This window comes from Lepisma saccharinum, chromosome 3 (genome assembly GCF_977018435.1).
Source record: "Lepisma saccharinum chromosome 3, izLepSacc3.1, whole genome shotgun sequence".
Classification (NCBI taxonomy): domain Eukaryota; kingdom Metazoa; phylum Arthropoda; class Insecta; order Zygentoma; family Lepismatidae; genus Lepisma; species Lepisma saccharinum.
Window position 1 is genome coordinate 30,204,708 of NC_139231.1, and position 24,384 is coordinate 30,229,091.

General features: G+C 36.6%; 1 protein-coding gene across 3 annotated transcripts in view; it reads left to right on the forward strand.

Moving 5' to 3' along the window:
- The window catches only part of unc-13 (protein unc13 homolog), a 671,187-nt gene that overhangs the window by 625,907 nt on the left and 20,896 nt on the right, over window positions 1–24,384 (forward strand). For all 3 annotated transcript variants that reach the window (XM_083118384.1, XM_083118382.1, XM_083118383.1), the window contains exons 14-22: window positions 197–322; window positions 857–1,024; window positions 2,853–3,037; window positions 4,658–4,754; window positions 9,678–9,899; window positions 11,930–12,096; window positions 13,363–13,520; window positions 19,825–19,952; window positions 23,220–23,351. In XM_083118384.1, the coding sequence (XP_082974510.1) occupies window positions 197–322; window positions 857–1,024; window positions 2,853–3,037; window positions 4,658–4,754; window positions 9,678–9,899; window positions 11,930–12,096; window positions 13,363–13,520; window positions 19,825–19,952; window positions 23,220–23,351 (1,383 nt within the window). The remainder of the gene's footprint in view (window positions 1–196; window positions 323–856; window positions 1,025–2,852; window positions 3,038–4,657; window positions 4,755–9,677; window positions 9,900–11,929; window positions 12,097–13,362; window positions 13,521–19,824; window positions 19,953–23,219; window positions 23,352–24,384) is intronic.

Here is a 24,384-nt window from a genome sequence, read left to right on the forward strand (position 1 = left end):
TTACTAAATTTACTTTCTTGTTAATTCATTGTGCTAATGAAAATACCCATGAGGATTTTTTTTAAAAAAGTATTTTATTTGTATTTGTATGCTAAATTAAAAACTATCATGAGAAAGAGAAGTGGTACAGTTTCAGTAAATAACATTGATTTTATTAAATTTGTTTCTGTTCTTACATGTTACTCATCTCTTTCAGGTCCAGGAATTGTCGAGTCCACCCAGAGCAAGCACTGTAGTGAAAGACTGTGTAAAAGCATGCCTCCGATCCACGTACCAATTCCTATTCGAAAATTGTTATGAGCTGTACAGCAGAGAGTTCCAGGTGAGTTTCTACTTCTTCTTCTTCTTCATATACTTTAATACACTTTGCGATTTCAGAGAATATTTGTATACATTTAATAAAACGTTATTTTTCTGTAATAGAAGTCAAGCCTGCCAAGATAACTGCTCGATACAGGAACTTTATGACCAAACTTAACATGATCAATATTTGAACATTTGACAATTTGCAAATTAATTTGTTGCAGAAAATGATGTTTGAACATAAATTAAAGAAGCGGTTAAAGTTATATGCAAATAAGAAAGTAAGGAGTTTCCCAGATGGCAGCTCAATCTCATGACTGCTTGGTTGCTAATAACTCTATTTCTGCATGGGTTTCAATATAATAATGCTTTTATTTACAATTTCTGTTATACAGGAAGAGGTTTTTCACGTCAAAATAGACACTTTTGAATGCCATTGTTAATGATAACTTTGCGGTGTTTTTTTTTTAAATTAGTATTTGCATATGTGTAACTTGCATTTGCAACTACTGCATATATTTGTGAAAGCTGAACCTGATATTTCCCATTCCAGGTGGATCCAAATGAAGCTAAGAGAGAACCGGATGACCATGGCCCTCGGTTAGACAGCCTGGATTTCTGGCACAAATTGATAGCTCTTATTGTGTCAGTCATCGAGGAGGATAGAAACAGCTATGCACCCGTCCTGAATCAGTTCCCACAGGAATTGAACATTGGGCAGGTAAGGCGAGAAACTGTTACTTTTAATGATATCTGCCATGATTTAGCTTTTGCTTATCATACTTGTGCAAAGCTCAGTTGTAAATTCTGTCCAAGTTCTAATATTCTTGCAAACACATAGAAATTTAAGTGAAAAATACAGGCTCAATCAGGACTCGAACCCAGGTCTCCCCCAGAGACTCAAGTTCGAATCCTGGGCTCAACAATGGCATAGTGGTAAAGTTGTAGTATTGTAATCAAGGGGTCTTGGGTTTGATACCCAGTGGAGACACAGTGATTCGGATGATGCTTTAAACTGTAGATCCAGTCCTGGTTAACCTATCTGCATAAAGTTGACTTGAAGAAACTCAAACTCGAGTCTGCATTTTCAATTAAATTTCTATGCAATATGTCTGTCTGTGTGTGGGGGAGGGAGTGCATACATGCACTCGTGCATGCCTAAACCTAAGAAACTTGAAATTGTTTGTGATACTATGGGTAGGGTATTTATATATGCAGGGTTATTAAAAAATAACTACCTGATTTTGTGATTTTATTTCAGGAAACATATGGAACATATCATTATAGGGGTGTGTATCTGTGCCTGATGTCCACAAGTTTTTGTTCAAATAGTCTCGCACACACTTTGTCACTAGGAGAGTGTAATGCAAGATGGTGGCATGTGGAAAGGAGAATGCATTTTCTTTTCTGGAAAAATCTCCATGCAGCTGTTTGTGGCAGTTGAAGCTCTCCACTTGCCTGATTTGTTGATTTCCATGAGCATCATTGGAAAGCTTTGCAGACCTGTTCCACAGTTTCATTCAACACTGATTGTTGGCTACTGGATTTTCCTTTGCACAGACAACCCATAACCACGAATTGTGTGTACAACTTATGAATGCTTTTCTCAGTTGGCGGCTCTTCGTGAAATTTCATCCTCGCTGTTGTTGTCATAACAAACTTTGTTGATAAAATTGCAGGAGATAGAATGCCTTCTCCTCTTCATATCCTACCATGTTGCATTGCATGCTCCTAGCACCAAAGTTTAGAACCAGCAATGTGCAGGACTGTTTGAATAAAAATACATGTGGACATCAGTCACAGATGTACAGTCACAGGCAATAAAATGTAACACTTAGATCCTGAAATATTCTTTTCTCTGCAAGGTGTTATGTGTGTTGCCTAATACCATGGCGATAAGTGGATTCTAATAGCAAATCTTCAATGGCAACTTCTACCACAGCCAGAGAGTTAGGCAACACACACAACGCATTTCAGGGGAGCGAGTATTTCAGTATCTAGGTGTCCCATTCTTATTGCCAGTGACTGTACATCCACATAGTGATGATACTTTCTACAAGTTCCCTGAAATAAAATCATGAAATGAGGGAGTTCTTTTTGAATAACCCTGTTTTCTTGTGTCTCAAATTTGGCTCTTGATACATAAAAATTATGTCTTACATCTGTTAAGATACAATTTGTATCTGACATCCACTAGTCTCCCTGAATGAACACATGTTCTTGGGTGGGCATCGCCTGATCACATTGTGGTAGCCATGTATTCTTTCTTCCTACAAGAAGAACTGATGAAATGCATGCAAAGGCTTTATTATGGTTGATGTGAACATGTGGAGGTAGCCAATTAGTTACTGATCACATTACATAAACACAAGTCTGATCACAGAAAAACTGTACTATAGCTACCATGAGGATGGCAAAACACATAAGTTTTAACCACCATTAGGAGAACCTTTTTTTTTAATCCTTGCTATTTTCTTATGTTCATCTCATGTTTCTGCTGCATCATTTTTTTTAGAATTTTATATTTATATTCCTTTTCTCCCCAACAGTTGTCTGCAGCCACTATGTGGAGTTTGTTTGCAGTGGATATGAAGTATGCCTTGGAAGAGCATGAACAGCACCGCCTTTGTAAGTCTTCTGCGTACATGAACCTCCATTTCAAGGTGAAATGGCTCTATACCAATTATGTGAAAGATGTGCCTCCATATAAAGGTTCCGTGCCTGAATATCCTGCGTAAGTATTATTAATATTGCCAAAATTAGCAGTTAGATTTTTTTTTAAAAAAATAGACATGGGCTGATATGAAATTTAGGTCAGTACAACGAAAAGATTACAGACACTGATAACCGATATTCTATGATGCAGAATTAAACTGGAGCTCCTACTTAGTGAAATGGTTAGCACTCTCGCATTTCGTGTGAACAGTCCCAGATTCAATTCATGGTAGGAGCATCATGAAGACAACTGGGGAACAATTTGAAAGCAATTGTAGCAGACTGCAGTCTCGAAAGCTGGAAAACAGCATCAATGGTACTCAATGTGTTGATCAATAGATGAGTACAGTAAAGGGTTGACTTCAGTCTCGCAATAGGAGGTCAAAGGTTCAAGTCATGACTTGTACATTGGTTAATGATGGTTGCGGTAAACGCGGTTTAAAAGTACTTACGTGAAATTTAGAAGATTTCGCACTTCCGCATTGCACAATTTAATGGTTCAATCCTATTAATTTCGAAGATCCACTGTCTTCAGTCAGAAAAGGGAAATTAATGGGATTGAACCATTAAATTGTGCAATGCGGAAGTGCGAAATCTTCTAAATTTCACGTAAGTAATTGTACATTGGTGTTTTTTGAAAGTGTCCTTCATTTATTTCATCTAAGCATTACTCATCCTTATTGTAGCTATTAGCTGAAAGTGCAGAAAAATGATGACAAAAATACCCAATAATGATAATACATGAAGTGAGTTTTTCCAAGTGACACTTTGGTGTGAAATTTCCGGAATAGTGATTAGGTAAACATAGCTGTGAAAAGAAGGGGAGGGGTGTTTGCATAGTTTCCATTAAGCTTCCAAATAGCTCATTTACCTGCTTAAATAATGTATGTTACCCCAAAATTTTAATGGGTTTTTACCTTGTAATAGGTAAGTCATTATATTGAAATTTTCTTTACAAAATCATGGTTTATGATTCATAACCTTCATTTAAAAAGTAACAGGATGGAAGAATTCCTCAGTAAATTATAGACTGACATAGAAATATAGGGTGTCCCAAAGGTAACTCAGGATTTATATTGTGCGCCATTTTTTTCTCACAGGGTTGGCAGCATTCTGCAAGGACACATGTTGTAGTAAAAACATTGCGGTTAATGAATATGGAGTGCTACATGATGAAGGAGCTAGTGACGATCATTAAAATTAATTTAAAGTAGGGAGACTGTGGGCCAAATACCTGACATTTTCGGTACGAGAAGCACCCCAAATCAAACAACTGCGCGACCTCACACTGTGCATTTTTTCTCTCTGGGGATTCATTAAGTTCAAAGTTAATGCTGTGAAAATAAGGACGATTTCTCCATTGAAAGCAGAAATTCAAAGAGTTATCGACGTCATTGAGCCGCAGTTATGCGAAAAAGTGATTCAGAATTTTGCCAACAGAATTTGAGTGCGTCAAATGCATTGTGCAGGACATTTGTCACATATCCTATTCCACATTTAATGGCAATGTTTACCCTTTCAAATAATAACTTAGCCAACTAATAAATATATAATAGAAATGAATATAGAAAATGTTTATTTTGACACATATTAAGTATTATGCATTGACAAAATTAATATTCTTCTTTTCTTATTGCAGTTGGTTTGAGCCATTTGTAATGCAGTGGTTGAATGAGAATGATGATGTGTCTTTGGAGTATCTCCATGGTGCTTTCAACAGGGACAAGAAAGATGGCGTAAGTTAATTTCTACTTTCCCTGTCCTGACCTTTCAAATGTTGCCAGATGAATGTAGTAGCGTTAATGAAACATACTCAGGTAATAGATTAGTAGGGTTTAAAATGATCGATGTTCGATGTGTAGGTGCCAGAAAGTCCAAATGAGTCCAGTAGGAAAAACGTTTGAGGCCAAAACTAGTCTATATATGTACCGAGTAAGAACTTTATTACAGTGTGTGGTGACCTCCATGGTGGAGTGGTTAGCACAGCATGTTACAATGCCAGGGATCCTGAGTTCAAATCCCAATCTGGTCACGAGTGTTCTTTGTGATTTTCCCTACATCAGTTTCATCATATCATCACTCATTCTCATCTATGCAATTATCCAAAAATGGCAGAAAAGCGAAGTGAAATACACCAATCAATCAATTTATTACAGTTTGTATTATAAAGGTATTTACTTCATTTTCACATTGTTACATTTCCTGGCCAGAAGAACATTTTGGCAAGCATACTGCTTTAAAACAAGTGATACATCACCTTAAGGTTTGGCAGTGTAAGAGCATAAATTGATTAGTACAGCAAAGTTTTGGTACTTAATTCGAGATTGGGATAAAGTAATTGTCCATAGAAATGTAAATACCCATTGTCCACTGATCTGACAAAATGCCACCTCCCTGCATTAAAATGATCTGAGATCCATTTATGCTTATATAGATATTTCCATTAAGTTTAGCATTGCATAATTGGCAAAGCAGTGATCCAATACTGGAATTGGCAACAAACAAGCATTGCAGTCTATTTTGTGACTTGCAAGCACTTATTTTGAATGCTGTTTTGTAATGTAAAAAAAAAAAGTGGATAGGGTAGAATAGAGATTCTGTGCATCTTTCTTCTTCTTCTTCCTCTCAGTGTACACAATAGGGATGGACCGAGCCTTGGATTCATATATGTTGGGGCCTGGGGTTAACATTGTGAAGCCCCCTATATACAATTTTGTTTATCACTTTTGGGCCAAGTTACATCTGATGAATAGCTGGCCCCCATGGCACATCACGCTGCGATGCAAGGGGTCCCGATTTTGAATCCCAGCCAGGGAATGGATGTTTGTGAGTGTCCATTCATCCTATCATCATTCATTCCCATCTTCCCAAATTTGCCAAAAGTGGCACGGGAAGCGAAGTAAAATAAAGCAAATCAATCAATCAAACATCTGATGAATAGTATTTTTTATACTAGGCTCATTCAATATATAACCGGAAATATGTTGTAACAAATATTTATTACAAGCACCAAAGGAACTACAGCACTATGTTTCAACATAGTTCACCCCTACTTCAAGGCACCTATGCCAGTGCTTGATAAGGATACTGATTCCAGAGGGAAAAAAATCTTTTGGACGCATGCCTAACCACTCACGCACCGATGACTGGACTTCATCCATATTTTGAAACCTTTCAGTGGGCCAAAAGTGTAGAAATCAGAAGGTGCGAGATCGGTCGATTATGGAGGGTTAGGTAAGCACTCAAACATTAGGTCCTCGATGGTAGACAATGTGACATTGGCAGTCTGTGGTCTCGCATTGTCATGGAGCAAGAGCACACCAGTGGATACCAGACCACGTCATCTCTGCAGAATTGTTGGTTCCAGTTTTACAGGGAAAATTTTTTGAGTAGGTGGTACTGTTTACATTATGACCTCCTCTGAGCATGTAATGTTTGTGGTCCCAAAACAAAGTTAACATGACCTTCCCGGTACTCTGTTGAGCACTCACTTTTTTCAGTCTGGGAGACGAAGGATGTCACCATTCCATTGTTCTTATGTTCTGGTTCATAGAAATGTACTCAACTTTCATTTTTAGTGACAATATGAGAAAGAAATGCCTCACCGTCAGCTTCATAACTGCGCAAAAGCTCCCTGCACACATCAGCACGTGTGAAACATTTCCGATGTCAAATGTTTCGGAAACCACCTCGCACACACTTTCCTGAACCTCAGTATGTCCTGTACTGAGTATACCTGATATGGTGGGCTGATCTACACTTATTTCCATCTGGGAAGCAATTTCACTGACGGTAATATGCCGGTTACGAAGTTAAGCAATGTTGCTTTCCATGACTGCAGTGATAGAGTGACCTGGATGTGGAGAATCTTCAACACTGGTTATGCCCTGTTTGAACTTCTCAGCCCACTCATACAGTTGTCACCATACTAAACTATCATGTGGCAGTGGATTTCTATCGGTTTCACACCTTCACTCAACAAAAATCTCACAACACTTCACTGCTCCAGCTTGGAGCACTCCTGTAAGGGTGGTGCCATCTTGTGTAACTGTTTCCCAGTGTCCGGTGCACGAGGCAGGCATGCCAGCCCCAGCTATGAATAGATTACAGATGCCTTCACAAAATAACAATCACAGTCGTATTTGAGATTTTTTATACTATTTTTCCAGTTACTGTATTTGTTGAATGCTCATTCTACCACGTCAAATATCTCTATTTTTTATGTTGTGGCCCTTCTCAATGCAATTTTTCCCCAGTTAAGGCAGATGGAGGCTGCAACGTAATCAAAACTAAAATATGCATGTCCCTATTTATCCACAAATTGCACAGAAATCTAAATATTGTATTTCAGTATTGTTGCTAAAGTTTGGAAGTAAAAATAATCTGAAATATAAAAGACTGAATGTCATTGGAAGGTTTTTTTTTTCTCTCAGCTGAGGTGATCATAAATTATGCTGGCAGAAAATTTCAGTATTGAAGTGATAGCAGTTAATTAAATATGGTGGGAATTCGTTAATATGTCAAATTCATAAATTAATTTGTTTAATATGGAAAAAAAAGGAAATCCCTCAACAGTGGAAAGAATCCATAATTGTTCCTGTGTTTAAAAAAGGTGATAAAATGAACTGCAATAATTACCGTGGAATTTCTCTACTCTCAACAAGATATAAAATATTATCTAACATTATTTTAACAAGACTAACCCCATATGCTAATGAAATTATAGGTGATTTCCAATGTGGATTTAAATGTAACAGATCAACAACAGATCAAAATTTTCACATCAGACAGACACTTGAAAAAAGTGGGAATATAATCAAAATGTTCATCAGCTATTCATTGATTTTAAAAATGCATATGATTCAGTCAAAAGAGATCAATTATGTAATATATTAGTCGAGTTTGGAATACCTAAGAAGCTTGTTAATATGATAAAAGTATGCACCAGTGAAACAGATAGTAAAATTAGTGTGGATATTAATATGTCTGACAAATTTACAATTCATGGTGGTTTAAAACAAGGAGATGCATTATCTCCATTGCTCTTTAATTTTGCCCTAGAATACGCTGTTAGGAAGGTAAAAGAAACTAAAGAAAGATTAAAATTAAATGGTGTGACTCAGCTGTTAGCATATGCAGATGATGTAGACTTACTGGGGGATGATGTAAATACAATTAAGAATAATGTTGAAATATTTTTCAAAGCAGCTAAAGAGATAGGTTTGGAAGTTAGCAAAGAGAAAACTAAATACAGTAGAGCGTCGATTATCCGAAGTAATTGGGGGACATGGGTGTTCGGAAAACTGGTTTGTTCGGATAATCGAACTGTACATGTTTATTTGCCAAAAAGAAGTACTGTACAGTAAATTTATTCATAAAAACAGGCATATCTTTAAGTATTACAAAGTAACGTACAAAGGCAACTTTAGTAGGAATATATAGTATGTGGTACAGTTTATTAAACAAAAATATGTACATATTACATACGCATTTTGCATGAACAATACATACACCGACAGAAGTGTGCTGATTGTTGAAACACAGCGACTGGTGGCTTGGCCGGTCAGCAGCACCTTATGAAGGCCCCATTAGAAGCAATGTTCTGCCAGCGGTGGCTCAGTGCGGCGACTACTGTGGGAAACTTGGTTTGGGAGTGAGGGGGATGATGGACAGTAGGGCGGGAGAGTAACAGGTGCGAGCGAGTACACAGTTCAGTTAAGCGGTCGTTCGGTTGACCGACGTTCGGATAATCGACGCTCTACTGTATATGCTTACAGGCCGAAACCAAGTGTTAGGTAATAATCAAAATCTAATTATTGATAACAACTCATTTGAACCAGTTTCCAAATTTAAATACTTAGGAGTAATATTAACAAGTAAAAATTATATTAAAGAGGAAATAAAAAGTAGGCTTAATTCAGGAAATGCATGTTACTTCTCTCTTCATAAACTTTTGTCTTCTCGTTTAATATCTAAGAAACTAAAAGTTAAAATATACAAAACAGTAATTTTGCCTGTAGTATTATATGGATGTAAAACTTGGTCCCTTACATTGAAAGAGGAACATAAATTGAGAGTATTTGGAAATAAGATCCTTAGGAAAATATTTGGGCCTAAAAGGGATGAGGAGATAGGTGAGTGGAGAAGGTTACATAATTTAGAAGTACATAATTCGTATTCATGTCCAGATATTATTAGAATGATTAAATCAAGAAGACTTAGGTGGGCAGGCCATGTGGCACAAATGGGAGGAAAGAAGAGTTTACAGGATTCTTGTTGGGAAACCTGATGGTAAGAGACCAGTAGGATGACCAAGACGAAGATGGAGGGATAATGTTGAGATGGACCTAAGGAAATTGGTAGGGATGGAAAAGAGTATATAGATCTTCCTCAGGATAGGAACAGGTGGAAGGCCTGTGTTGCTGCAGCCATGAACCTTCGTGTTTAAGAAGGCTTGAGAGGTAGGTAGGTAAGTAGTGATAACAAAACAATTTCGTTTATATACAATTAGCATTAAAATGTTTATATACAAAGATTAGACTTCACCGTAAACTCCATCAGGGACATCCATCAATAGTATAATTGTATGACTCAGTTAGGTGAAAATATGATAATTATATGCAATGTAATGAGTTTATAATTCTTTTTTTTTCTTCCAGTTCCAAAAAAGCAGTGAACATGCCCTGTTCTCAAATTCTGTAGTGGATGTTTTCACTCAGCTCACTCAGTGCTTTGATGTAGTGTCTAAATTAGAATGTCCTGATCCGGAAATCTGGAAGCGATATATGAAGAGGTTCGCTAAGACCATCGTCAAGGTTCTTATTGCGTATGCGGATATAGTGAAGAAAGAGTTCCAGAGTCATCTTAAGGAAGAAAGAATAGTAAGTATCTTTTTATCTATATAGTGCAAATCCTGCCAAAATCACTTTTTTATACATGTATAAATAAATATTGTTTGCTATTGACAGCAAGACAGTTTCAGTGGCTCACTGTCATCATTCAAAAAATGCTGTTTGTTTTTGGACCTGAATTGATTGGTAGTGTATCTATGGTGTTTTACGTGCAAAGATATGGTGTGTATAATTTCTGAGTTGTTCACGAGAAATCACTTACTTACTTACTTACTTAGTCGCGTCCTCTTCTACCTGCCGGTTTCGAGGGGTTACAGAGAGCTCTCCAGACGTTTCTGTCCAACGCCTTTTCCTGTGCCTCTTTCGATCTTATGCTTCGTTTCTCCAAAATCTCTTTGACACTCATATTCCATGTCTTTCTTGGTATTTCTTTTGGTCTTGTTCCTTGTGGACGTGCTTCCCATATCTGCTTTGGCAGTCTCGTCTCACTCATTCTGCTCAAATGGCCGAACCATCTGAGTTGATTACGTTCAACTGTTTCTTGTAGTGGCTGAGCATTTAAAGATTGCCGAATGGTTTGATTCCTTATCCGATCTTTCCTGGTTTTCCCACTTATTTTTCGAAGGTACCTCATTTCCATTGTTTGTACACTTTGCAGGTGTTTTCCAGTCATTGTCCAATTTTCACTGCTATATGTAAGTGTTGGTACATAAATTGTTTTATATACAGTGAATTTTGTTTGGCTAGATATTTATTTTTTGCCTATAAATCCTCGGTTTATCATTTGATATAGCTTTCCTGTCTTCATGATTCTATCTTTTATTTCTTCCTCTTCTTTTCCTTGACTGTTTATAATTACTCCAAAATACTTGAAATTTGTCACTTGTTCTAAAGGTTTGTTATTCAGTTTTATTTTATGGTTTGTCTTTTCTCTACTAACTATCATTGTTTTAGTTTTCTCTGTATTTATTTCCATATTATTTTTCTTTAATTCTTCATTAAGAATATTTAGGTTATATTGTAAACTAGCCTGCGTATTAGCTATTAGTATAATATCATCAGTGTATATGAGCTCTGTTAGTTTAATTGATTTCATATTCCAGTATCCTACATGAAATTGTTTCATTTTTATATGGTATTCCTTTATTACTTCATCTAATAAGATTATAAATAGATATGGTGATAGTATATCTCCCTGTTTAACTCCTGTTGTTATTTCAAATTCCTCTGACTGGTGGTTTCTCATCCTCACGTAGCATCTGCATCCTTTGTACCAACTCTGGATTGCTTTTATTAGGTTTTTATCCTTGTGTTGATATTCTAATGTCCTTCTCATTTATTGCTTATTATTTATTTATTTTTTTTAATTTGGATGTCAAATTTGAGCTGGACTGGCTGATCTCATAAGATTCCTTTGTAACAGATTGGATGTCTGTCTCATTTTTTGTAATATTTTAATACTGTTGATAGTTTGTCATGATATCTTGATATTACACTGAGCTTACACCACTGTTGTCAATATTGGAAAGTTGAAATTTACTAACTTATATCCGCCGATACTTTTCAGGAGTGTGGAAGTCTCACAGTCTGCAAAAATGCTACTTGGCATTTTAAAGAGTCTAAATATCCGGAAATTATACATTATTAAAGCAAAAAACTGATACATTTCTATGATTAGCCAGTGGAAAATTTATATATTAACATATATATAGTCTGTAATTGGCAAGAGTAAGCATCAGTGGTATCTCCTCAACCCTACTCGATATATTGAGAATTTTCAGTCATTATGTACTTTTGAAATTATTGACACTGAAAAAAATTCTTGTACACTAAAAGTGCAATGGAAAATTCTTGACCCTCAAAGGGTACCTGTGAACCAATGCTTTATATTAATAGCAGGAATATATGTAGAAAAATAAAAAGTATTAAGAAATATTTCAATACAAAAGGCTCAGGGAACAATTTATTAAAATTTTCATTTAAAATGACATCAAGCTATTTGATATACTATAATTCACATTAAGCTATTTGATATACTATAATTCACATTATCTTTCCAGGCGTGTATTCTAATGAACAACATTCAGCAACTCAGGGTACAACTGGAAAAAATGTTTGAGTCTATGGGTGGAGACAAGTTGGAAGAAGATGCTGCCAATATTTTGAAGGAACTGCAACAGAACCTGAACAATGCCCTTGATGACTTAGCAATGCAGTTCGCCACAAGGTAATGAAAAATACTTCATCTCATGGCACTTTATTTAAAACTGAAATATTGCATACTTGGCTCAGGTTTTTAAGAAATTAGATATTAGAGATAAAATAGGACAGATTGAGTAATATTGATAATGCATAACTTACACTTTAAACAAACAAAATGTATTACTTATGTAAAATGTCATATTTCCACTGTAGATATGAGGTAGTTATATAAAAAATTTATAAGTTTAAACACAAGTCTTGTTTTTCTTCTTTATTAGAAGTATTATGGAATATATGACAAAAAAGTTCTGCACACACTGACTCACAGTGACAGCCAACAGTTGCCACAGTTCAGTGGACATTGCTGTTTGCGTTTTTCACTCCATTGAATAAAAAAAATGTATAAAATCAGTTTCTAAATGTGAATTGACAATGATAATGGATTTTAAAAACAGATGCAAAGAGCTTCAAAACAAGACCAATATTGTATTTGTAGGACTATCCAATACCAAGAAAAAGTTGTTTTGCAAAATTGATAAGAACGTTATTTTTATATAAATTTTAAAAATCTTAAAATTAAGAATTGTGTATAAAACCTTTCTTGCTGCACCATACTAAAATGTCACCATGATTGTACCTAGGTACAACACATTCTTTATTTATAGAATTTCAAAGAGAGCGATTGTATGCAAAGCTCAAAAAAAAATCTGCACTTTTTGTTCAAAAAATGATAAAAAATAGAAGCCATACTCGAAAAAGAAATATAATAGATGAACGCATATTGAATAAGCTAAATTTTGATGTAACTTGTTTTTATGTGGGTCTACTGGTTATTTTTTTTATTGGTGTTCAAACTCTGGTTTCTATAATTTTTAATCTGACAGTAAATGTTTCTAAGAAAACTTTCAACCAAAGTGACATGCAACATAGGGGTTTCACAGTGAAGCAAGATCATGGGCCTTTCCAGTATGTAAAAAATCATTCACTACGCATGTGGGACTGACAGTGCAAGGTGACATGATGCACACTATTGAGAAAATATCCCAGTCCACATGACATGCAAAGAAACAAGTTGCATGTTGCATGTCCAGCTTGTCTCGTCTCATCACTACAAAAGGCTTTTGTTCAGTTGGTCACTTCAGTGTGAAAACTCCCTAACAGGTTGAAAATGACATAAAATAGGAAATTTGCATGCAGATCCAACATCAATTAAGCCCATATTTGTTTCATCATGTTCAGTTTGTTGCTAAACAGTTCCATGTTCCATTAACTAATCTTTACTTTTGCGCAGCCTTGAGCCTCGTATCACAGTCAGTGTTCGAGAACTTGGGGACCGCCTGCTTAACATCAAGGGAGGTGGCCAGGTGACGTTGAACCAGCCATCTCAACGTAATGCAGTTACAGCCGAAGCTGATGAAGTGTTGCAACCTCTTATGGATTTGTTAGATGGTAAGTAACTTTTTGTAATTTCTACATGAGTAAATGGTTAAGATATATACTTTTTCCAGGCAGTAAAAGATACATCACCAACAATTGGCATAGAAAAATATGTCATCATTAACATACAGGTTGGTCCTGTGGTCTAAGGTGTCAGGCTTTGGGCTCCAACTACAGGATGTGTGCAGGTTCGAGTCTCCTGGGGGAAGAATTTTCTCCTGAGATTTCGGCTTGTGTATTGGACCGGTGGTTACCCACCATTTCGTGAGGAAATTGGGGAGCTACGAATGAGTAGCGTAACCCGATCATGAAATCTACAACAATGACTGGGGTCCGTCATGCTGACCACACGTCAGCCCGTAACAGGTTGGATGGTGGGAGTAAGGCCAGCAGTCGGAAGGTAGCCCCTGGCCCTCACAAGCTGTTGTGCCATGGGCTATTGTTAGTTATTTTATTGATCTCTGCAAGACCTGAAAAGCATTAGGACAGCAATTTCCAGTGTCAATGTACAAGCATGATGAAACTTGCTTGCAGCTACATATATTCAAGCTGAAGATGGACATTTCCAGCATATGTTGTAATGTCTTATTAGATCCAAATATATAGCAGGAAGATAAGATTAGATATAACGATTCATCAAATGTGCAATAAACAATTTCCTTATATGCATATTAAGTACATTGTACACAGCCTTTGATGGGACCATCTGTTAGCAAAATATTGCAAATTTTTCTATGTTACAGAATATTTCTAGCTGTTGTAGATCTTGATATATCTATAATTCAAGTTGAATCCTCTATCCTGGTACTTGGGTACCCTATTGTAAGTTCATATTGTTTTTCTTCCTAACACTTTACCTTATTTGGAGCAAATTGAAACTTTCATTTGTCTGTCCTCTTGTAGAAAATGTATCTCAACTTTAGCGTTCTTGGAACATTTTCAGGTCAACTTCTTTCAACCTCAACTTTGAAATTGTGGACAGGTTTATCTAAGACTAAATGCCACTCATGCATATTTACAAGGGGTGTTCAAGGTTGACCGGGATTTTCGTACGTAAAAAATCGATGAATAGAAGGATCATGATGAAACGTGCGGGTGATGTAATGTATTCCTTTGCGAGTAACTAGCGCCCGGCATGACGTATTTCGCGCATGCGCAGCAGTTGTAGCGAACATGGCGGCAAGCAGTGTGTCTGTGGCTGTGGAGCAGCAGTGGGTAATCAAATTTCTCGTGAAGGAGAAAGTGAAACCAGCTGAGATTTTCAGACGATTGCAAGCACAGTATGGTGAACAAACGATGTCGCGGACAAGAGTGTACGAATGGTGTGAGCAGTTTTGCGAAGGACGGGAGCTGGTGACAAATGAAGTGCATGGACACATTCGCCCGACTGCAGTCACACCAGTGAATATCGCACGTGTTGAGCAAATGATTCTTGAGAACCGGCAAGTAACAGTGCGGGATACACTGATGAACAAATTCAAACTTTTTTTTGCTCCTTTGAACGAAAATAGGTGATTATTTATAATTCGACCCCGGTGAATCCAAATCTGAAAGTAGAAATGCTGTATCACCTATAGTTTTTCCTGGATTTTCATTTTTTGTTTTTAATAAAAATTTAATTCCCTTTATAATAATACATCGAAATTTAAAATTATTTTTGTTTGTTTGCTCATGAAATAAGATTTAAATATTGAAGTGAATAACTATGAAATATAAAAAAATTAAAAAATATATATAGGACTGATTTTGACTGTTCATTGAAGAAATTTCATGCAAAAAATGGGAAAAAAACACATTTTTACTGACATTTTCAAAATTTCTTTCTTGAACTCTGCCGTTTGTAACTGCCACCAGAAACCTCTTCCTTGAGGTTCCAACAGTAGTCTGCTAACATGTTCTGTACCGATTTTCCTGCATATCGTTTCTCCATGACAGAAATATCCGGTGAAATCTCTCGCCGCATTCGTCACTAACCCTGCCCAAGTTAGGGGGGGGGGGAAGTCGAAATGCGAATGTAAAAAGTGAATTTTCAAGGACATATTGCACCCCATGCACTGAAAACACTTCAACAAGTTCTTAATAAGTTCCTTGTAGTTGTCAACTTTCACATTTCCAAGAAAATTACAGCATACTTGTCTGAAAGCTAACCATGCGCATTTCTCTTTTTCTGTTAGCAATTCCACAAAGTTGTTATCATGAATGATTTCACGGATTTGCGGCCCAATAAATATGCCTTCTTTTAACTTACTATCACTGAGTTTAGGAAATGTTTTTAAGTACCCAAAACCCTCACCGTGTTTATCCAAAGCCTTAACAAAATTTTTCATCAGCCCTAACTTTATATGCAACGGTGGTAACAAAATCTTGTCTTTCTCAAGTAGAGGGTGATTCCTAACACTCTCTCCAGGAATTAAGTTTTTTCGTATTGGCCAATCCACAATGTTGTAATGTTTATCTTTTGCCCGGCTGTCCCATTCGCAAAGAAAGCAACAAAATGTTGTAAACCCAGACTGCATACCTAACAGTATACCAATCATTTTGAGGTCTCCGCATATCTGCCAACCATATTTTTCATAATTTATCACTTTTAATATTGTATCCATATTGTCATATGTTTCCTTCATGGTGGAAGAATAGGCAAGGGGTACTGATGGGTATATATTCCCATTATGCAACAATACTACTTTAAAACTATTCTTAGATGAATCTAAAAATAGTCTCCACTCGTTTGGGTTGTGACTCCTTCCAAGTTCTTGCAGAAGGCCTTCTACATCATTGCAGTAAGTTAACTCATTACTAACAGAAAAAAAATGTGTCAGTGATTGTTGGCGTTTCCAATATGACACCTTAACACCATCTTGTAATAAATTCCACCCTCGGAGACGAGAACCTAATAATTGCGCTTGAACTTTAGAAAGGTTGAGGTCTCTGATTAGATCATTTAGTTCGGATTGGGAAATAAAGTGAGGTATATTTGGATCAGGAAAATTTGGATCGGTGTTTGAATATGAGGGTCCAGGTTCGTCATCTGGAGAAGCACTGCTTGGTTCTGTTTCATCCACTGTCCATTCTTTAGAAGGCTTAGGAATTGGTATAAAATCATGATTCATAGGTTCCTTGGCTGAAGGAACATCAGGATAAAATATAGAATGTTTTGATTTAGAACTATATCCCACTATGTTTGTTAAACAGAAGTAACAATCCGTAGTATGATATTTCTGTTCTGTCCATATTACAGGGTTTCCGAAGGGCATTGATTTGTAAGTGCCATTAAGCCAACCATGTAAAGTTCGCGAACAATTACAACAAATTTTACCTGGTGCCCAGCTTTTTCCCTCGTCTACTTTACTTCCAAAATACAATTCATATGCTTTTTTTACTATAGGAATGATAGTATTTCTCTGTGACTTCGGAGTAAATTCCCTGCAAACATAACAAAGCAAGTTCGGGTTATTCACACAGTTACGTGACATGGCAAACTTATTAATTGAGTTATAATATATTTCTTTAAAAAAAAATTAAGTGCTCTGATCGTTTTGTTAAAATACAACTTACACTTCACTTCACTATTCACAATTTCACGAATATACACAAACATAAAATACGGCTACTCGCGAAGTTATCGGAAAGGAAGTTAAGACTCGACTAACCCACAAAAGAACAAATTTTAACAGAGAAACAGGAAATTGCTCTACTGCCAGATATTTCCTCCACGAAATATTAAGTGCCAGTCATAAATACACAAGGTCGCTAAAAGGTTCTTATCCATTTGCTAGGAACCAAACGTTAAGCCGTATGCGGAGCAGGGTGCGGAGATCTGAAACCATAAAACTATAAAAGTGGGTGTTCTGCAAAAACTTTAGGTGATAGAGGAAAACTGATGCGATATTCGTTATCAGCACATCTGAATGCATAAAGATCACTTAGTTTTATTTAAAGGAGTATTTCATTGTTTATCAGTGATATTGCTGCCGAGGTGAATATCAGTGTCGGGAGTGTTGAGACAATCATTCACGACCACTTACGCTTCCGCAAATCTGTGCAAGGTGGGTTCCCTGCCAGCTGACATTCGATCAGAAGTGGACATGCAGGAGGGTCTGTGAACAGCTTCTGAATTGGTTTCGAGCAGAAGGTGATGAATTGTTGCAATCCATCATCACGTGTGATGAAACATGGTTTCACAATTCAACCCCAGAGACCAAAAGACGCAGCATGGAGTGGCGGCATAAAGGTTCCCCGCCCCCCAAGAAAAGCAAAACGCAGCCGTCCGCTGGAAAGATCATGGCAAGTGTCTTCTGTTACATGAAGGGCGTTGTCCATGTGGATTTTCTGGACAAAGGGAGCACGATTAATGCCCAGTATTACTCTACATTGTTGAGTGGTGCTGTACAAAAGTCCATTCGCAAGAAAAGACCTGGGATGTTGTCTGGAAATGTCATTCTTCTCCATGATAATACCCGCCCTCACACGGCCAATGTGACAACAACAACTCTGGCCGACATGCGCTGGGAAGTTCTGCCCCATCCCCCCTACAGTCCGGATTTAGCCCCCAATAATTATAATTTGTTTGCACCCCTTAAAGACCATCTGGGAGGGAAGAAATTCACGACAGACGAAGCACTGCGGAGCGATGTCCTCCAGTGCCTCGGCGCGCACGGAGGATACTTTGAAAAACTGACATAGTTTGGTGTTTCTTCTGCTACCTATTTCCTCTGCAGAAATAAAAGTCCCGGTCAACCTTGAACGACCCTTGTAGATCTATTGCATGTGTATTTATTCACAATTATATCTCATAAATAGCAACCGAGCTAATTTCTAGTGTATGAATATATCTAAATTTCGTGTATGAGAGTTTATTTTTATTTTTCACTTTATTTTGCATCATTTTGTTACAAAATATGACAGAGAAATGCATCTCACACCTTACAGTGTGTAATCTTACATTTCATGTTTTCATCATTAGTGCAAAGTTATGGCATTTTGTTATTATTTTTATTAATATAAAGGTACAATTTGTATGCTATGGTTTTGTAAAGTCATCATCATCATCATCGTCCTTTGCCATTTCCTACCTCTGGGTGAGTCAGCATGGAAAGCAAGCCTCTCTATTTTCTTCTGGTATGCCATCACTCCTCTCTTTCTACGGTGTTCCAATCTTGTAATCTTATCCTAACACTCTCCACTATCTGCTCTTTCCCCCGACATCTTGGTCTCCTCTTTGGTCTCATTTCCACTCCTTGTGTTTTATGCTCTTACTGGCAGTCTTTCTGCACTCATCCTCTTTATGTGTCCAAATCATCTCATCTGTGCCTGATCTATTCTGTCTGTTGGATCTCCTCATTTCTTATTCTACCCCTTCTAGTCTTATTCAATATACTACTTAAGAATTTCATTTCCACTGTCTGCATCTTTCTATTGTCTCTCTCTGTCATTGTTCAAGTCTCTGTTCCATACTAATTATTGCATTTCATAGGGACATTCCTGTTCCATATTAATCTTTGTACACTTCAATAGAGTCCACCACCCATTTGTCCTCTTCTGTTTACCTCCTCATCTATTCTTCCACTTTTCTCAATTATGCTTCCAAGGTATTTGAAACTCTTCACTACCCTCATCTGTTTCATGTCCACCTTTATTCTTGGTTCATTTCTGGCTCCGTTTCTTGTTGTTATTAGCACCTCACTCTTTTCTGCACTGAATTTCATTCCTGCTCTTCTGATTTCCTCATTCAAACTATGAAGCTATCTTTGTACTTCTTCTTCACTGTTTCCCTATATTACTAAGTCATCAGCAAACAACAGGGCCTTCATTGCTTCCTTTCCTATCTTCTTCCCCACCTCTTTGTTAATTACATCCATTGTAATAATGAAGACTGGAGGGGAAAGAGCACTTCCCTGTTTTGTCCATTACTAATGCTGAACAACTCTGTACTTCCCACTGGTATCTTCACACAGCTCTGGTTTTGTAAATGTTCATAATTGTATTTTGTTTATCTGAAGAAAAAACATTCCAGTCATCTAATTGTATACATTAATTAAGGAGCAATTTAAGTACTTTAGAAAACATTCACAATATTGTATTGGATTAATAGATTATCCATTACCAGAGCCAGTAAATTTTATATTGGTACACATAGCTATCAAATTCCCCATCATTGTATCCATATTATTCATGTATTATTTATTTTATAAGTTATAATCAGTTACTGCTGAATCATATGATATACATTTCTGAATCATGTGTTGCAAAAATAGATTTCAGGCCTTTATTTTTCACTTAGTGTGGAAACTAAATAAGTATTTTCTTCTCGTTTCAGGATCTCTATCATTGTATGCTCAATCTTGTGAGAAAACTGTTTTGAAGAGACTGCTTAAGGAGTTATGGAAGATTGTGATGAGGATACTTGAAAAGACTGTTGTGCTTCCACCAATGACAGATAAGAGTGTATGTCCCTAGTGAAAAATTTTGGAAAAAACAGGCAGTGTACAGTCACTGAAATTGTCTGAAATGTTTTTGAAAACATTTCAGGCAGAAATCAGTTGCAAAATATGTGCATTGGTTGATGGTTTGAAAAGAAAATGGCCAGTTGTAGGAAATGTAAAGTGAATGTATTTCAGCCATGTTATGGGGTAGAAGTTTATTATTGCATCTTTTATTCACATTCATTTCTTGTGCAAACGCGATCACATCAGAACAGACGAAAGAAATGAAAAGGCGCGTACATTAGTGATACAACTATATTTGTAATCAGCTTACATGCTACAGAAAAAGGAAACCAGAGTTTTAAATAAGAATCACACACCTGCTGTGAAAAGAAAATTTCCGACTTCCATAATACACTTGAATTTCTTATTTGTGACCCTAACCTTCTACCGATTTCCTGTCATAAACTTTATTGTTCAAGAGGGCACAACACCATCATGCTATTTTTATTTTCTCAAAACCCGGAAAAGCACGTTTGCAGACTTTGTTGAATTTTACCACTATGCCAATGTGCCAACAAGTTCCAAGTCATAATGGTTTGAACCGGTAGTGCATGCAGCTTCCATCCAAGTATTATATTTGCAGTTTATGTTAAAAAAAAAAAAAAAAAAAATCAGCTAATGGCGGAGTGCCAAAATGAGCATCTCTCATTTGAAATTAATCAAGACGTATTTGAGAACTAACATTGTTTTTTTAAAAGTGTAAATGCTTCCCCAGGGTGGTATTTTAAATGACGTATGATATGGAATCCATCTCTGGTTTCTGCATCCACTCTCAGATTGCTAATTTTTAGCTTGGGGAACTATATGCATATGTAATTTACATAAATATAGCATCGGCTTTAGGAACAGTGACTAAAATTTCCCTCCCCCCATTGAAAATTTTATTAATTACATAGCTGTAGTGTATACTTTTACAAGGAATTGAAGGTGTACATATTTTTAACTTACATAATATTAGGGCCTCGCCTTTGCGAATGGTGGCCCTGACTACAGGTGTTTAACATATCTCTGTATGACAAATTTTATGTGCTTGTAAAATGCATATTTCTTCATATGCACAGTCTCATAAAATGTGTTTTACAGTTGCAGAACAGTAGCTCATCAAAATGTGCTTGTGCTGTACAGCACCTGTAATATGGCTATAAATAAACACATGTTTTTCGTATGTCAAAATATCTTTGACATGCATTTTTACATGTATTTATCCAGAATTCGTCTACATGTACATGCACTGTACACTTTTCTCTCCAGACCATGTGCAGCCCCTGTTTGTGATATCTAACATTGTATTTTACAGTGGAAAAACAGTGGGCCATTCCAGGCATTTACAGGTGCCTGTCTGACATTTGACTGTAACGTGCCTGTTTTTTTCACTAGGGGTGTCATAATTATTGTTGTTGTTGTAATGCAAGGAGTTGGTGGGGTTACTATTTTTAAGGCCGAGTTGAAGCTCATTATCAATATATTAACATGTAGCATTTAAGAATATTTCAGGTTAGTTTTAATGCTGGAATATAAGAATTACATTTAAATTATCAAATATTAGTCCGCTAGGGCTTTTTCAATTTTCTCTTCAAAATTAAAAGTCAACATCTGTATCTCCATTGACATATTTGTTAATATACCAGGAACAGACGTTGTGATAAAATCTGTTCATTAATCAGAAATATAGATGTTTACAAAATTATGAATTTGGAACATGTGAAATATGAATTAGGAATTTAAATTCAGGGTACAAATAAATTAGAAAAGTTATGGAAAACAACCAGTATTCTGAGCTTACTTTGTTCACATAATAAAGGCTTTCTTAATAAATATTGACCTCATGCTCTCCAACAAGTAAGTTATTTGTTTGATTAAGATGCAGAGTCAAAAAGTAACCTTAATAAAAAAATTAAAAATCAGAAAAATGTAGTCGACAGTTGTTCATCACTAAATAACAGGTATATATACTCTTCTGTTGTAAGCACCAGTGTGGTCTGATTGGAAATGTGATGTCAGGGACCAAAGCAAGATTGCCACCTCCTTGGAGATATGCACCACAGAGGAGCAGTTGGCCGTTATCCTTTTGTTGGGGGTGCAAAACCAACAAACATCCATCGGAGGATACAAAGGCAGTATGAGGATTCCTAAGTTTAAAAGTGGAGTGTCAACTCTGACTGATGCAGCTCACTCCATTTGAATGCACAGTGCGACTACGTCAGACACTATTTCTTCCGTGGATCGAATGACCCGAGAAAATCAGCAGGCAACAATTGGTAGAATTGGCTGCAGAAATGAACACCACTCATGGCTCTGCGCACTATTTAATTCAGGATGTGCTGGAGTACCACAAAGTCTCTGCTAAATAGGTACCAAAACAACTCCCCCCCCCCTCAAACTGAAGGAACGTCATGTTGATGATGTGAAAGACTGCTACAACATTATGAAGCTGAAGGAGATGGCTTCTTAAAGATTGCAGTCACTGGTGACAAATTCTGGTTCCATTTCTTCCAGCCAAAGACCAAATGAGCCAGCAAGAAGTAGAGGCATTCATCATCGCCAAAAGCAAAGAAATTCATTACTGCTGTGTCTGCCTACAAAGTAGAACTCATACTCTTCTGGGAATGAAAATGTCCAATCCTGGAACAGTGAGTCATATTGTGATCTGCTTGAGAACCACATGAAACCTGCAGTCAGATCAAAGCGTCACGGTTTGCTCAGTTCTGGTGCTCTTACAGCAAGACAACGCAAGGCCACACACAGCTCATGCAACAGCACAAAAAAATTACGGAACTATGTTTGCAGTGTCTACCACATTCTGCATATTTGCAGGGTGTAGCATTGGGTGATTATCATTGTGTTTGCTCCATTTAAGGAGGTACTAGGTGACATGAAATTCTGCACTAATGATGAGGTGAAAGATCTGGTGCATGAGTGGGTATGCAATAAGTAAGAAGATTTTTTTTTTCGCGGAATCTGACCATTCATGAAATGTTGGCACACCTACATTGAATATGGTGGAGACTATGTTGAAAAGTGAAGTATTTTCAATCCTATTGTACATATTCTGTTAATGAAAAAAGGTTACTTTTTGACTCTGCTATGTATACTCCTGTTAACATAAAGTGGCGCATTTTATAAGGCTGGACAGTTGAAGAATGTGCCACTTTATCTGAACAGGAGTGTACAATCTTTGATTTAGTTTTCTTCCTAAATCATTGCATACCACTATTTCTATTTCCAGATGCTGCTTAAAAATCTTGCAGACAATGCCAAAAATTTAGCTGCCAATGCAAAGATAGAAGACATGTCGAAGATCTTTAGAAACCACATGGCAGGGCAACAAAACATGAAAGCTGCTTTTAGTGGAGTGATGGTAAGTGCTAAACAAATGCATTTCTCTCTCATACTATTTCTTTACATCCTAAATCTGTAGAAGTATTTTGTGTAATCTGTGAAAGCTATTGATATGTGAAATCCAGAACATGAAAGGTGAAATTTCTGGGTTTTACATATGGAGAAAAGGGTATGCTTCTTCTATACGTAAGCAATATGTACAGTGTTTAGAGTTATAAATATTTAAAAATGCAAATATTAGTTTTTGTATGCTCTTATTGAGTAAACTGACATAAATATACTACAGAAATAAATTTTATGTTTATGTCGCTTTAATATCAGATCAGGAAAAGAAGAAATCACAGCAAACTTCCAAATAAAGTAAAAGAGTCCTTTGTTTTCTCATCTCCCTTTCTCTTTGCTCCTGCCTGTGTGACCCTTGAGAAATGAGATTTCATCCTGTGTACTGCATTTCTAACAAACATGTGCTATTTATTTATACATACTTGCATATATACAGAAGTGAGCAGCATAAATTGCACTTTCTCTCTCAGTCCTCTGAACATTGCTTTCATAGTCACCTCAAGTTCATCTGCATAGAAATTAGCAATACTTCTTTTGTTGAAACATGGAAATTTACAATTTACCAGGTGTCCAAAGCTTGTCACCACTCTTCCACTCTTTTCTGATTTTCTCAATAAAACTTTCCAGTTTTTGCACTTAAACCACTGCACGCTATCTAGCTTCTTTTGCGTTAGATGTAATAAAAAAATATCAAGTTTAATTTAAAAAACACACTTATGCAACAAAATAAAAATTCCTATTCCAATAGTGCATTCATGGAATTCACATAAGTGAAATACAAATAAGTAAAGCCCTGAAGATTACAAAGCTTCATGGATGTGAAATAGAGTGGACCAAATAGCCAATAGGCTACTTGAAAGCCTTCCAACCCAGGACTCCTTGATTGCAAGGTAACAGCATTAGCCAGTGAAGTGAAGTCTCCAGATTTGAGTCCTGCCCTGGGCATGGGTATTTCTTTGAGAGGTCCCTTCATCTAATCAGTATCGGTG